This window comes from Syngnathus acus, chromosome 24 (genome assembly GCF_901709675.1).
Source record: "Syngnathus acus chromosome 24, fSynAcu1.2, whole genome shotgun sequence".
Taxonomy (NCBI): Eukaryota; Metazoa; Chordata; class Actinopteri; order Syngnathiformes; family Syngnathidae; genus Syngnathus; species Syngnathus acus.
This window is the reverse complement of record NC_051108.1, coordinates 4,181,084-4,196,674: the sequence shown is the minus strand read 5'-3', so window position 1 is coordinate 4,196,674 and position 15,591 is coordinate 4,181,084. Positions and strand designations below refer to the sequence as shown.

General features: G+C 40.7%; 2 protein-coding genes across 5 annotated transcripts in view; both read right to left on the bottom strand.

The window, feature by feature from the left end:
• Positions 1-2,261: 2,261 nt before the first annotated feature.
• On the bottom strand, positions 2,262-8,865 carry gtf2a1 (general transcription factor IIA, 1). 3 transcript variants are annotated; one of them, XM_037244800.1, is made up of 10 exons: positions 6,853-6,987; positions 6,697-6,820; positions 6,390-6,573; positions 6,206-6,270; positions 5,843-5,918; positions 5,634-5,758; positions 5,432-5,536; positions 5,034-5,306; positions 4,869-4,958; positions 2,262-3,952 (listed from the first exon to the last, which is right to left on the bottom strand). In XM_037244800.1, the coding sequence occupies exons 1-10, from the start codon at positions 6,861-6,863 to the stop codon at positions 3,845-3,847; spliced, it is 1,161 nt and encodes a 386-aa protein (XP_037100695.1). In that variant the 5' UTR covers positions 6,864-6,987; the 3' UTR covers positions 2,262-3,844. The 3 variants fall into 3 exon arrangements, with proteins under 3 accessions (XP_037100695.1, XP_037100698.1, XP_037100696.1); XM_037244803.1 differs by lacking the exon at positions 6,853-6,987 and adding an exon at positions 8,580-8,865 and having other exon boundaries at positions 3,845-3,952; positions 6,697-6,798; XM_037244801.1 differs by lacking the exon at positions 6,853-6,987 and adding an exon at positions 8,621-8,864 and having other exon boundaries at positions 3,845-3,952; positions 6,697-6,798.
• A 1,580-nt stretch (positions 8,866-10,445) lies between these two features.
• The window catches only part of LOC119117709 (forkhead box protein N3-like), a 45,059-nt gene continuing 39,913 nt past the window's right edge, over positions 10,446-15,591 (bottom strand). For both annotated transcript variants that reach the window (XM_037244156.1, XM_037244157.1), the window contains one exon: positions 10,446-14,436. In XM_037244156.1, the coding sequence (XP_037100051.1) occupies positions 13,887-14,436 (550 nt within the window). In that variant the 3' untranslated portion in view covers positions 10,446-13,886. The remainder of the gene's footprint in view (positions 14,437-15,591) is intronic.

The following is a 15,591-nucleotide window of genomic DNA, read 5'->3' as shown; positions in this document are numbered from 1 at the left end:
AGTTTATATCTGCTTGGTAAACAAATGCAATTGTTAATCCAATCATCCATTTTTTAAAATGTTTATCCTCATTATTAGCCATTTTCTAGTAATTGCACACAGGTAAAAAAAAAAAAACCACACCAACATATTCTGTCAGGGCCTCTACTTTAGAATGTTATGATTGTTTTTCCAGTATATGATATTTTCCCATCCTCTTTTACAAGTGACCTAAACAAATCTAGTTCTACTGACTAGATTTGTACTTACTGAGAGCGCTCAAAGTTATTACTACAATGCCAGACGGGAGCAGCCTAACATCTGGTTAGCATTTCATTTGCAAGGTGACATTTTTTCAGCTTTCCTGGAAAGGAAGACCAATCCAGATATTTATGGAATTTCAATTATTCACAGATATTTGACGACTGATTCCATTTGACCACTGATTCCGTTAGTATTTCTTTGGTTCATGATGTCGATCAATTGCATTTTTGTTTCTTTTCAAATCCTGCAAACAAACAAACCACACTCAAATATCCGCCTAATAATAACTGGATTTATTTTCACTTTGGCTTCCTCTCTGATTTTCTAAGTCTATCCGAGCCTTTACTTCAAATGATTGGGTCAGAAACTGGACTATGTTGATCCCCTGACACCAGATTACTTTCCTGCAGAGAAGTTGGAGTGCTTTCAAACCAATCAGTACTGGGAGATTTACTCTCGCCGTGATGGCTCCAAAAGCGGTTGTGATTTTTCGACTAACCATGCAGCTCTTGTTCCTTGGGAACATCAAATCCCTCTATTTATGACGTCATTCCCTTGCACTACTCCACGGGCCAACAGGCATGGACAACACTCTTGCAGGGTCAAGTTGCTGCCTCTTTACAAAGTCGAGGAGCAAACCACAAAGTGGATATCAGTAAGGGCCTTTGGAAGACGGGGGAGAAGTAAAAACGTTTGGATTTTACATCTACTGTTTTACCTGGCAGCTTCAAAGTTTATATTTGGAGTTCTGTACATCTGGTTCTTAAAGAGAGGCCCACCCAGAGTCGTCAGGTAGGCCAGGTAAGCAGAAAATGTCTCCGATACCCATGAGGCCTCATTCTAAGACCAGCAGATTTAGCCACAAATAACATAAGGACCCACACTTCATCACAAGGACTCTTCAGACATTTTTCCTTCAGCAAACCTGAATAAAAAGCCTTTGTGATACCATACTTGATATAACGGAGAAGTGACAGCCAACCTCAAGCCCTATTATATAAGCGAGGACCGTAGTTCCTGATTCAGCTATAATCCCAGACGGCACCACACCTTCAGGCAATGATTACCCACAAAGAAATACGCAAGGGATTTTATCAGGGGGTTTGGATTGGGAATTAGGAGGGAGGGGAGGCCCACATGGCATGCAGACGGTGGATTACAGCTCAGTGGCCTAGTGGTAGAGTGTCCGCCCTGAGACTGGAAGGTTGTGGGTTCAAACCCCGGCCGGGTCATACCAAAGACTATAAAAATGGGACCCATTACCTCCTTGCTTGGCACTCAGCATTAAGGGTTGGAATTGGGGGGTTAGATCACCAACTGATTCCCGAGCGCGGCACCGCTGCTGCTCACTGCTCCCCTCTCCCCCAGGGGATGGATTAAAATCACACGGGGATGGGTTAAATGCAGAGGACAAATTTCACCACACCCAGGTGTGTGTGTGACGATCATTGGGACTTTAATATTTAATTTAATATTTAATATTTTTAATATTAATATTAGTTGGTAAGAAATGTGGATTTGATGGGAGGTTGGCGGCAAGCATGGAGTTCTTGTGTTTGGAGTCCAGGAGTGACGAGAAATAAATATAAATAATAGATACAATCCAATGTTACAAAATGTTTACACTGTTCTGGTATGTTTCATGTGTTTTTTTTTTTTAAGTACAATAATTATTAAGGCAGATCATTGCTAAAATGGGCCAACTTTACTATGACAGGAAATATGCTTTATAAATGATTCTTTTTTTTTTTATCCTGAGGATTTTAACGAAAGCATGCTATAGAAATGTAAAAGATTGAGAAGCATTAAAAATTATGGAAAAAAAATTAACCACATTGCCTTCATACTTCAATATAAATTTGTTGTTCTGCTGAATTCTCAATTCAGTTGAAAGTGACACTTAAGTGCTATTTAATATTATATTATAAATACTAGCAAAAAAAAATGGACCATTAAATGCAATTCTATGCACACCCCAAAATATAATTTTGGAAACATTTGCAAAATCAAAATTTCTGTATTTGGTTCCAAAGGTAATTTATTATAAAATGTTTCATTGAACAATACATTTCAACAGCTATTAGAAGTCAAAACAGAGCAAAGGTGACATAACATTTTTGGGTAGTACAAGAAAAGCAGGAGTACAAATCAAAAAGGCACACTCAACACTCAAGTTACATTATGTGGGAACAACCATGAATCTCCTCTAGGAGCCGTAATCCACACAGAGCTACTGAATAAAATCAATGACTTGATTTTTGTTGCAACAAACCTTTTTTTTGGACTTGCTTAAATAGTGAAAGACATCAAGGTTGCTCACATGAACACAAAAATAAGAACATTGTCTTGCTTCCTTCTTAAGGTTGTATTCACAATATAAATTTGTGGGGCCCACTAAGAAGCCAATTAAGATCGAAGGCCCCCCCCCACCCCACCCAAAAAACATTTCGTAATTCCGCAAAAGGTCACTAAAAACATTTTTACAAGAACGCACTCCCCCTCCTTCTCACCAAATTTGAAATCCTCTCAATCAAAAACATGCTTGCTTAAAAGTCAAGACTAAAAACACAAAAGAGACATCATATTGATTGGGAACAATGTCACGTGAACTTTGTTCAGCCAACAGGAAAAAAAAAAAAAAAAAGGAACACTTATTTGATTGTAAGAGCACAGTTTGGCGCGGATCAGAAAAAAACAACTTCTACTTTTATGAATAAATAGAAAATAGCGTCACTGATGAACTAAAAGGTGGCAACTGACTTTTTGGGGAGCTCAGTGATGCAATTGACAAACGCACATGTAGAGTGGATGAACTTGACTGCTTTAAGCATACGCACACACGCTTATCAATAAACTGAAGGCTGCTCAATTTACAAAACACGACAGATGCAATTACTTCAGCCATGGCTCTGTTTCTATTTTTGTGGAATGACGCTACAAAAAAAAAATAAAAAAATCTGAAAAAAGGGGGATGGAAGAAAAGATTTGGAATCATTGTTAGATTTAAAAGAATGCCTTTTCATACAGCTATAAATTATTTGAGTCATTTTAACTTCTTCGGTATAACCCTTCAATTTAAAAGAAATGTTTTAAAACAATGACAGGTGAAGCACCTTTTTCCCAAAAACCTGTGACAGAAATTCCAAGAATGACTAAAAAGAAAAAGTGAGGCCAAAAAGTTGATTCTGGCAAATGGAAAGGCAACAATCTTAAGTTTGGACTTCAGTGCAGACAAGCTGAAGCTGTCTATCAACTTAGCAGTGCATCGACACACTTTTCCATGTCAGCACACTTCTGACACGTGCATCTTGTGAAATGATGTGTGGGAAATTCACTCGGGGGGGAAATCGAAAAAGGCTGAGAAACAAAAAGGAGGGCAAACGTTCCCTTTCGCTGTCGGTTTCTCATCCCGCTTGCCGAGTGCGACCGGTGACATCCGGTTTGTAGCAAAGAACCTCGCGGTCCTATGTTGGAGTTCTTAAAGACTCTATAAGCTTCCTGCAATCAAATCCAGTCACAGGTTATGGAAGGATATTGATATTGTCCATTAACTGGATAGGAGGAGTAACAGAGTTCCTGCTCCTGTTGCTCGGCTTTGTCTTCACCACTCGGCGTCCCCGATGGCTTTGGAGAAGACGTAGTCTCTCCCGTTCAGATTCATGATTCCGTCCTTCAGGTGAAATTTCCATTTGTTCTTACTTCTGTGAATCTGCGGAATAAGTCGAGAGAGGTTGTCGAGACTGCGATGGGGACGTCACGGCTGTCACGTGACCGCATTTGTAAACTGCCCGTCCGTTTTTCAGTTTGTCATCTTTATTTTCAATTCTTTCCTAGTTACTCTCCTAACTGTCCAAAAAACACAGTACTTTAGATATCTCTACAAATAATTACTAATTAGAAACTAATTGTCTAATTAATTAGAAAAAATGCAATCTTAAAGAGCCAGTGTTCAATCATTTCAAATATTCCAAAAATATATAGATATATGATCTATATTCACGTCGACATACATTCATAAATAAAATAGTAGGCGTAGTAATTATATTACCCACTCACAAATTTGCCGGACTACAACATGTGTAACAAAGTCTATGCACTTACTCTGATACTTGAATATTAGCAGTGATGTAATTTTGCTTGCACGTCTGCAGAGGAAACTGGTGGTAGGCTTGCCAAGTGTGGTCGCTTCGAACTGAGCTTGTTGCATTCTTTTAGATCACCATTCGATGGCAAAAAAAATTCGACAAAATTCTATTTGCTGGACTGGTTGGCTTTCCTTAATGTGCAGTAATGCAACCTGGTGCACCCGATGGACATTTCCAAAAACAGAGCTGTTCATTGAGACTGCGCCTGACGGTCCGGAAATTACGGTAATGGAAAAATCCCCAAGATTTGAAAGGACCAAACGAACAAAATTCATCAGTTATGGTATGCTAGTGGTCAATATTGACTTGTGTGTTTGCGTTCCCACTATGAGCACTTCAAATAATACTCCACACCGGTTAGCATTATAATATTTGACAGACTACCGTGGCCAGCAGTGCAAATTATTGTTTGATATTTGTACGATTATCCAGCCGAATGCTGGCATGTGTTGGTTACTGCAAGCCACCATCATCACTCACCTTGTCATACTGGCACACAACTACATTCTCTGTGTCAAACAGCTCGTGGTCTTCCGCGTCACTGACATCGTCGTCGCTGTTCAGTGATTTCTAAAAAGGCAAAAAAAATAAATCATGAGCAACCAGCAATGGACTGCCACAAAAGGCGACGGGTACTCCGCTCACCTCCTCAACTTGCCCATCTTCTCCCGCGTCCTTGTCTTTCTCCTCTTCAAGGTCATCATCATACTCCTCTTCCTCATCCTCGTCTTCATCTGACGAGGTGTCTCCGGCGCCGTCCACCTGCAGCATCATGGGAGGCTGCGGTTGCCCCGGGGCTGCCTGCTGAGGCTGGCTCTGCACCTGGGCCTGTGGCACTGCTGCACCCTGGGCCTGCTGAACCTGTTGAATCTGGGCTGCTTGACCTTGTTGAGGCGCCATCGTGGCAGCCTGCGTCACCTAACAGGACGGGAAGACCCAACAAGGACAGCAGTTGAGCTGAGATCAAAGTATGCTAATGCCGATAAAGAAACCAGGAACCTGAATTACAAAGGGGAACAAAAAAATACTTTCAGCATGCTGACCTGCGTGTTGACTTGAACTTTATTTCCAGGACCTAAGACAATCTGTGGCTGCTGGATGATGACTCCTGTTTGCTGAGGAATGCCTCCTTGTAGAGGAGCCAAGACCTTGGATATAGTGAATGCAACAAGTCAGGTTGATAAAAATCAATAATTTAATTGCAGACAGCGAGAACTGGCACAAGCAGCGAGTCATTTGATGTACCTGCTGTATGACTGGAGCCTGCACTGAGCCCGGTTGCATCTGCTGCTGCAGGAGGATGGGCTGCGGTGGCTGCTGGATGATATACTGAGCTCCGTTGGGTGTACGCAAAACTTGCACAAACTGACCTGAAGAACCACAACACCACAAGACATTTGTATCATTCATGATGCAGCCTATATGGATGAAAACATGTGACCTGTGGCATTTACCTGAACTAGTGATGAGCTGTGGGTATGGTGTGACCCCAGTTGGCAAAGCAAGGGCAGCTTGAGTAGCTGCCGCACTCTAAAAAAACAACAACAGTGTGCATTTAACAGTTAGATGCAATCACACGACCAACAACCAAACGATAGGATCATTTTAGAATTCAGTAAACAACAAGTGACAATGTGCTGCTCTTAATTGTGTGCCAAAACGAAAAGCCGCAAATGCAAAAATGCATGCCACTCCCTTCGTAACTAATTTAGCTGCCTACTTAGCACAGAATATGGGTGCAGTGTTTTGTGAAGAATCACACACACCACTGCAGTACACCAATGTGTCTGTTGTTCACTTGTGTGTTTACTACTTGCCATGCCCGTTGTTGTCATATGCTGCAGAATCTTGGAATCGGGTACAATGACTTGCTGCTGGGGAGCTGCAGAAGACAATTGCGGTCAAAAGACATCATCTGATATTTCGACCAGAGTACTTTAAAACGTTGAGAAGAAATACAAATAAACTTTCTACCGGAAGTTGTAATTCTACTGAACCAACCTTGCTGCTGCTGGGGAGGCAGAATGACTTGCTGGGCTTGTGTATGCTGTGTCACCTGCTGACCCTGTTGAACTTGCTGCTGGGATGATTGTTGCTGCTGATGCTGCACGGCCTGCAGGGCTGCCTGTTCCTCAGTATGGAAACCCTCCACTGCCTTGGATTGCAACAGTTTGCTTTCCCAAAGCTGAAATGTGTGAAACAATCATTATTCAAAGAAATACACAATGTGCTAAATTGAGAGTTGCTTACGAAACTTTTGAATCCACTTTTTGGTTGTTATTGCAGCATGTTGCAAAAATACTGTTACCGTTTTTAGCTCCAGAAGAACTTGTTCATCCACGCCCTCATCCAGGAACAACTCTCGCACCTCATTGATCACATCCTCAATCACAGTCTTGTACAGTTTAGGCTGTAAGGAAGCAAAAACAAAAATGACACACTGCAACCACACTGTTAGACTCTATGATAGGACATTAAAGAGCTTTATTTGGATTTCTGGCTTTACAAAGACCACAACCTGAGCACATGTGATGGTATTTTCAGTCCACGTGGCAATTTTTTATTTAAATAATCACAGACAAATTAACTTTTAATGTTGAAATTGCTGAAGAACTATCCTTTAAAACAGGGGTGTCAAAGTCATTTTGTTGCGGGCCGCATTGAGGTCATGGTTTCCCTCAGAGGGCCATTATGACTGTTAACGCCTTATATTATTTACAGTATAGGCTACACGACAAACTAATAACTAGTGTTGAAATCAGAAACTGGTAAACACATAGTTTAATAAGATGAATGGCAATAAAAAAATGCTAGCAATATCTCTATTTTTAAAAAGTGAAGGCAGTTTGTCATGTAATGACACAAAGTTGATGCAAAATTTGTCTTTGCGGGCCACATAAAATGATGTGGTGGGCCGTATCTGGCCCCTGGGCCTTGAATTTGACACCTATGCTTTAAAGCATTGCAGTAGTACATATATTCCGTTCACATATGAAAGTTAGTGTATTTTAGGTTCATCCTCAAATATCACACCAAATTAAAAAAAAAAAAAAAACATCGACAAAGGTGATTGCACAATGCATTAACTTTCCAAATATTCACTTTGGCACCCACAACTAAATGAAATAGTTTGTCAACTGCAGTAACGACGTCTTCGTAAACGGTTCGTAAACGTTCGTTTTGATATTTGGCCACCGCGCTGATAGCAAAAGCATGCAAAATGGCCGCATTCCTTTTTGGTATAAACAAAACAGCGACTCTACGAGGGCGACAACACGGGCCGTCGGAACTCTCCTTCCCTCCCCTCCTCGGCCCGGGCTGCTCCTCCACTATTTAAAGCAGTCTGGCGTTTATAAGCTTAGTCGGTGACGTAGCGTCGAGTAGCACCTTCCCATCCCGGCCAGTCTATATAGAGAGCCAATATGGCGGTATAAAACCAGCAGCAGCGAGGGAGGAGGGACAGAAGAGGAGACGCAGAGGGGAGACGTGGAAGCCATTTTACGGAGCAGCTCGACAGCCTTGAAAATTTCACGTTTGATATATTATCGCTCGATTATCGTTTAGTTGGTTATTTTTGCACAAGGCATGGTAGTTTTGTCGATGGGAGTAGGAATATCTACGTTTAAAATGGAGTGAAAGTGTTTTGGGGGGGCAGATTTTTAACATTCAAGTCGTGGAATGGTGGAAAACAATGATGGGGCAGGGAACGTTGACGTCGCGACTTTCGCCTACTTTATTTCATCATAAAAGAATAAAATTTGCTTCGCGGTGTTAATGCAAGGTGCTTTGCGTACATTTAAGGTCTTAAACTAAATCGTTACCTCGGCCCTTTCTCTTTGTCTCTGCTTACATGTGTTGAAGTCAAAATATTACTCGACTACACTCAACGCCATACACGAAGACTGATTTATTTTTTTTCGCCCCAGTTAAATCGTCCAAGTGCATGAAAAAAAAAAAAGCAAACCAGATCCAAACATGTCACAACTATTTAAATACTTCTCCAGTTTTGAGTCGCAACACAATTCCCAACCTACATTCACAATTCAAAATATTGGGAATAAGACTCTTAACTCAATCGTCCAATTGATTGAAGCTAATTTAATTTTCTTTGGTGTGATGCTGGGATGTATGTAAATCTTAAATTAATGTGATTCGATTAAAAAGTGTTCAACAGTTTTACGTCAACTTTACCCCCATTTCCCCCGTTGACAATCCTTGAGATTGATCCTTACCACTGGGTTCGAGTTAGCCGAGCTCGCCATTATACGCGCAGTCTAAAAACCACACGGAAATGGGCGAGAAATAAAGAGCCAAAAATGATCAAAAAAAACCTGTTAAAACAACTGGGAACGGTATTCTAAAACAGCCGGCATCACTTTTGTAAATAAAACAGTTTTGGCGGTCTTATTTACAATCCCGGGCTGCGAATCCCCAGCCGTCCTCCGTCCTTCGTTGTTCTGCTTTATATACTGAGCGAAGGAGCTGCGAGTGCGCGAGACATAGGGCAGGGTCAAACCGCCAACATCGCGAGATCTTAAGCGGAAACGACATACGAGTTTCCGGGCATTCTGGGAAATGGAGTTAATTTACGTTGTAATCGTAAATGGACTGCACTTATATATAGCGCTTTTTCATTCACACGAAATTACTACTGCACGAAAGGCACCTTGAAATCGATCTTATAAACCCTTCCTAAATTATTATTTTGAAACAACTGACTTAAATCACAAACATACATACAGGATACATATACACAATATACGCATGCATACAGGTATTTATTCCGTACCTATGTACAGGTTCAAAGTGATGTCGACAATGCAGGCTCCGTCGTAAACCGAGAAGTATTTAATGTAACGACACAAAACTACCACAAGAGATTGCTCACACTCCATTTGACTTATTTCAAGCGTGTTCAGCACGCGGTCTTTATGAGCGCTTAAAACACACAATCCCCAATCCAATCACTTTAGGATGCAACTATTTTCCCACACACTAGCAGGGAGGTGTGAGCCTTGTCCTCTGCATTTAATCAAATATGCACTTGTCCTGATCACCGATGGGATCTCCTCTTTAACAAGAAAGCTTTGCAATAGATGAGAACTGACAAGAATGCAGCTCTGCTTCCGTCTCCATGGAAACTTGCCTCACTGGTCATTGTGTGGCTATGGATGATAGTATATACCAGAGACATACAACTCAGTCTGCGCTCACAATCTGATATACAAGTTGTTGAGATGACAAATTAGATCATCTTATGCATATTTTTTATTTATAAGTACTGTACTGACAAAATAAACCAGAGGTACTGTTCGGAAAACACGTGTACTTGATATTAAGCTAGAATGTATGTAACTTTACAGAAAAAACATTTGAGTTGTTGACTGCACATTTGAAAACACGTGTAATGATTCCCTTGCTGACACATTTGTCACACCAAAACGAAAAGATGCTATCGGAATTTTATGTCTCGTCCTCAAAATGAGATGTGATTAAACAGAACGCTGTTTAATGCAAGCCAATTGAGTCCTCCGCTCTTAGTAACTGATGATGCCCTCTAAAGATCTTGTGAATGCACCCCACCCCCTTCCATCTTTAGTTGCATAGCAACAGAGAAACTGCAAGCTCCAGTTGTGTTGATGGTGGGAGCGTGCCGCACGCACAGAAGCACTGGATGGAGATTAAGCCCATTTCAGCTTCAATTATGAATGGACTTCCACCGCCATATGGTTTTGAAATGGCATCTTCACTGCCCCTTTAGATTGAGAAGGCCTTGACCAATGCCAGCTTTTTACTTTGTTGCCTAAAGGGAGAGCTAAGTTTGATCTTTAATCAGAAGTATTGAACTAAGATGATTAGAGGACGTAAATGAATAATTAACTGTCAGAGGAGGCACAGTTATGATAAGACCCTTGTTGATGGGAATGTGTGAGGTTAATGGTTTGGGGTCAGGGAATTAAACACCCTCTGGTTTCACAAAAAAAAAAAAAAAAATATATATATATATATATATATATATATTTGTGACTTTTCCTAAAAGAACAGTAGAACTAATCCTCTGCAACTTGGATTTTTTTTTATTATTGCAACCAACTGGAAGACAATACATCACATAAACATCGTTGCAGTTTCTCAGAAAATGGAAAACAAAATAAAACAACATTTATATATATATATTTTTTGCCACGGTATTGGACAACGTTGATATTTACATGTAGTGATGAAACAGGTCTGGAACTCATTCTTTGGCAATATGATTGCACAATAAGGAAGAGGAAGAGGAAGGAGTTGAACATTTACCGGAAAAAAAAACAACGCACCTGGGTGTACTCTCCGTCACGTCTCGCCGATCGATAACCGTTTTGCATTTTTGACATCACTAACCTATGGCTTTCCAATACTCAGCTTCGACAGTCAGCAAATACAATGGCAGTACTGTAGACTATTTTGCTCGGGAGAGCAGAACAAGAGAAAAGAAATTGGCAACTTTTTTTAAGCTTTTGTCAGTTTGCTTGGCAGCTTTAAATGAGATACTTTTTAGGCAGTGAAGTATACCACTTGCTTGCTCAGGAGTTCCTGAATGCAAATGAGCTAGACAGGGGAAATTACATACAATATATTTTTTTTATGATTATTTAAAGCCTCTTGCCTCTTACCAAACCAACATGACATTTGGGCAGTACGTGAGTGGGTTGTTTCTGTAAATACAGCAGAGGGCCTGACCTCACACAGATATCGCACAAGAGAGACGGGTGGCACTTAACAAGACACTTGACTGACTGCCTCCCTTGAGCCTTAGTTTTTTGTCAGCATGGATACCATACAAAATGCAAAAAAAAAAAAAAAAAAAAAAAAAAAAACAGCCAGTGATGCATGCTACAGTTGGCAAAAGGATTTCACCAGTGTGGATGGGACATGCATACGTTCAGATACTTGGCTCACTGCTCCAGTGCGCGTTTGTACTGCAGCTTCCAAGCAAATAAAAGCCACGTTCGAAGCCAAAGCACAAACGCCGGCACAATATCAAAAATCGCTTCAGAATAAAAGAACGTCTGCTTCATGAATTCCCAATTAAGTCGTTCTTTCATTCAAAGCTGGAAGAGATAAATTTAACAACCATGAAAGTGAGCGGAATTAGCTTACCTTTAGCAACTTATGCAGTAGATTAAAAAAATGCTTAATACTGTTTGAACTTTTTGGAATTTAAAACTGCAAATCAACATTTCAATTAAGGATGGGCATAACAATTGATTTGCAGATTGTTTAAAACTCTTGTGGAATATTTAAGTCAAACATTTAATTTCACATTTTAGTGCAGTGTTAATGTTGAAATGATTAATGTTAGAGTGGCTTGCGATATTACAGACACCTTAATAGGACTTTGGCCACATTTTAAATGAACACTAATTTGCTTCTGTATATATATTTTTTATTATAGTGGACAGCTAACTATTGTTTTAGGACACACTGGGTGTATAAAGTTTGAGAACAAAATGGTCAGTTCAGAACTACTAACTATAAAATAATATTTTGAAAACAATGACTCATTTTTCATTTGATTTTTTTTTGTAAAATGCCCATCCCTAATTTTAACAAGCATGTATATTTAGACCTAATTTTTTTTGTGTACAATGCCATTGATTGCATTCCTTGTTCTCTTTAATACCTTTCTAAAAAACAAAACAAAACAAAAAAAACTTTGTATGTGGACATATGAGGTTCTTTTAGGACACTGACAACATGTCCATCTGTTTGGTACATTTACATAAAACAATGCTGATGGAAACAACACACACACACACACATGTGCACGCACACACGCTGGAGGGCAAATAAAAAAAACAATACTGTCATGTTAAACAAATCAAATGTCTGTCAACACATGTCCGAGATATGACAACAGAGGTACTGAGGGCAGGCAGGCACAATGTTAAACAATGTGCACACACACACACACACCACAGATGTATTGTGGAATAACGCAAGGGTTAACACTGATCACCTAAAGTCCTAAACCACTGCATGAGCCGAAGACAAGAAGCCAACTTTTAGGGGTGGCACCCTCGGGCGTCGAGTTGCAGAGTTACGTCCCCACGTTGCTCCCTGAAGGTGTGTCTTTGAAAGCCCGCTCAAGAATCCCAAAAGGATTCGAATAAACGCAGGAGAAGGGAGAAAAAAATAAAATAAAAATCCAATAAATTCACGGGTATAAGAATTGGCGAAAAACCTTTTTTTTTTCCTTTCCTCTAGGATCAAGGTTTATATGAAAATAAGTCATGCTTCATGCTAAATACATAATTTATCTTACATGTTCTTTGAATAAAAAAGATTTGCTTTTTATCTTATTTACAAGCACCCATGCAATATAACTGAGAAAGTCCTGCAGGTCAAATTGCTTCAATTAAGAAAAGAAAAAAAAATAATAAAATATTTTCTAACTTTTTACAGAGTTGCCTGCGTGGGACAAATTGCTTATATCTTTATGAGGGTAGAGTGAGGAGGAAATAGACACAAACATGACCCCTAACACAGTTCTTGGACATTGTCAAATGAATATGGTAGCCACGGGAAGCTACAATGTCTTTTCCAGGTGTCTCAAGACAGGAAGTACTGGGTAAAGTTTCGGGGACGTTTACATGATGCAACAACAACAACGAAATGAAGGAGATATTGCCTCACACCCGGCACACTATCCATCTCTATGGTGAGAAACATGAGATTTTTTTTTTTTTCAATATTTTAATATATCTATTCTTAAATACTATGAGTGCTCTTGAAATAAACCATGTTGCTTTTTTTTATAATAAGTGGCATAAAATAATATCAAGAATGAGTATATAATCACGTTGGGTTTTACAATTATTTTGACATTTAAGGTCGTCCTCGTCAAGCTTAACTACCGTTGCCTTCGAGTGTTTTTTTTTCGTTTTTTAAAAGTCTATTTTTTTTTTGTCAGCTGTCATATTGGCTACATGAAGCAACCTGGTCACTTCTCTTTGGCACAGACTCACATTTGTGCTCGTGGATGTAAGGAGAGTGATGCCAGTGAGGCCCCGCCCCCTGCCCCACCCCTTTCCCCTCGCCCGAGTTCCGTAGGCTCTGCCGCCTTTGCTGGCATCACTGCAAGATTGCTACAGGTTACGCACGCAAACAAACAAATATGCAAAACAAACAGCCATCTCGTGTCCTTGTACTGATTCACTTTTGCCCACTTGTCCGAATGAATGCTTTACTATGGCTTTCATCCCCTTTGAAAAAAAAATAAAACAACAACAAAAGACACATGAGAAGTACCCATTAGTGTTGCTGAACATGTAGGAAAACATAGATTTTTGATATTGCCACAAATAAGTAGGATTCACCTAATGCCCTGCAGATAGATAGAGGGAAATGAGACGTGTCCGTAGAGACTAAAACATGTCACCTGTTGATCTAGTTGTGTGTTGTACAGTGTGTATGCGTGCTAACGTGTTCACGTGATTATGTACTATGTGTCTTTTAGTTTCTCAGGGCCTCTTTCTGCTCCTTCTGGCCCTTAGCCGTGCGGTTTGTGATGTTGTTGAGGCAGGCTCGGACCCCGGCTAGGTGGAGCAGCGACCCCGCCGCCTCCTTCATCTCCTCGTCATCGCTCTCCGGCGGCTTTTCCACCGCGCGCCGCTTCTTCAGAGGCAGCGTGTCGCTAATGCCCCTCGCTCGGTTTTTGGTCCACGTGAAGCTGCTTCCCGCCAGGGTCCCGGGTCCCGCCCCCAACGTACGTCTCTGTCCGCGCAGGGGTTGCTGGGAAAGGTAGGTGGCTGCGGCGGTCGTGACGTGGGAATCCAGCGGGATCTCCCGGGGCTCGGGTTTGATGTCGGATTGGATTTCCACGGCGATGATGTCGTCGTCGTTCGTCGGAGACGAAGGGGCAGAGGCCTCCGATGACCCCAGCCTGTTCGGGGATTTGGCGGTGCTGTAATTGTGGTCTTCCTGAAGTTCCTCGGCGCAAGGCGGAGGAGAGTAGCAGGAAGGGCTGTCTTGGCCTCGTTTCAGATAATCTCCTATGGACGATCTGTGGAAGACAAGGTTGTAATGTCATAATTTGCAGATCGATTCTTCACGTCATTGATCGGATCCGCAAAATAAAACAATCTCGTTCACTCCCGAGATATTCTGTGAAGCTATCGTTAATAATCCAAGTTTTCTACACATATAGAATCAGATTAAAATGATCAAAATCCAAAATGGCGCCATTACTAAGCAACTATGTTAAAGTACGTTGAGGAGCTTCATGTAATTCTTTACTGTTTCACTTTTCAGGGCTCAGTCTATTTGCTGGAGAACACTTTGCATTTCTCCATCGGTTTAGCATTCATCCGGTGACTGTCAATCAAATAGTCATGTGGGCTCTAATTATTAGATTGCCTTGTTCACATTTCTGTCTCCTTACTCTTGGCAATGTAATTATTTTATGTATTACATCACAACTCTTGTCAGTAAAGCATTGATGATAGCAAATCATACAGCAGTATGGACATTTCCTCCCTCCAGGGTAAGAGAGTTAGAATATTTATATATTATACGACAAAAATGCACTCTTTGAATGATGAAATATTTACTGCATACCTTTAGTGAATGTTTAATTTAGTATACAGTAAAGGCCATCTTTTGCTTTTATGATGTATATGCATGTCCGGGCATGCTCTGAATGTTTCGGACTCACAGGGTTTAATAAACGTGCATGTGAATGTGGGACATTTATGTAATCGCTCGGGTAGAATGTTGCCAAGTGTTTCAACCATGGTCGGGATGAGTAAACTATTTGTGACTCATGTGATGTTAGGAGCTCTCCGTTGGGCGACCACAACACGAGGGGACTGTAAAAAAGGATTGATGGATGGATTCATTTTTTTTTTTCCCCGACTCAAACTGTCTAAGGTAAACGAAAGTAAAGGTGTTTTCTGAGCGGTATTGTCACCTGGTGGTGGTTTATTGGGTCTGCTGTGACTAATAAACCTGTTGGGACTCTGGAGGCAGCATAAGAACACATTATGAGTTTTGTGGCTGCCTCGTGGGTATATATATGAGGAACGGGTTCTGGTTATTACATGTTTCAACCTTCTTGAGGTGGTATTACACATAAAAAGCCCCCCCCAAAAAAAGTCAAACACTCGGAGTTAGTATTTACGTTTTGTTGAGGCACATTTTTCCAGATCATTTTTGGTTG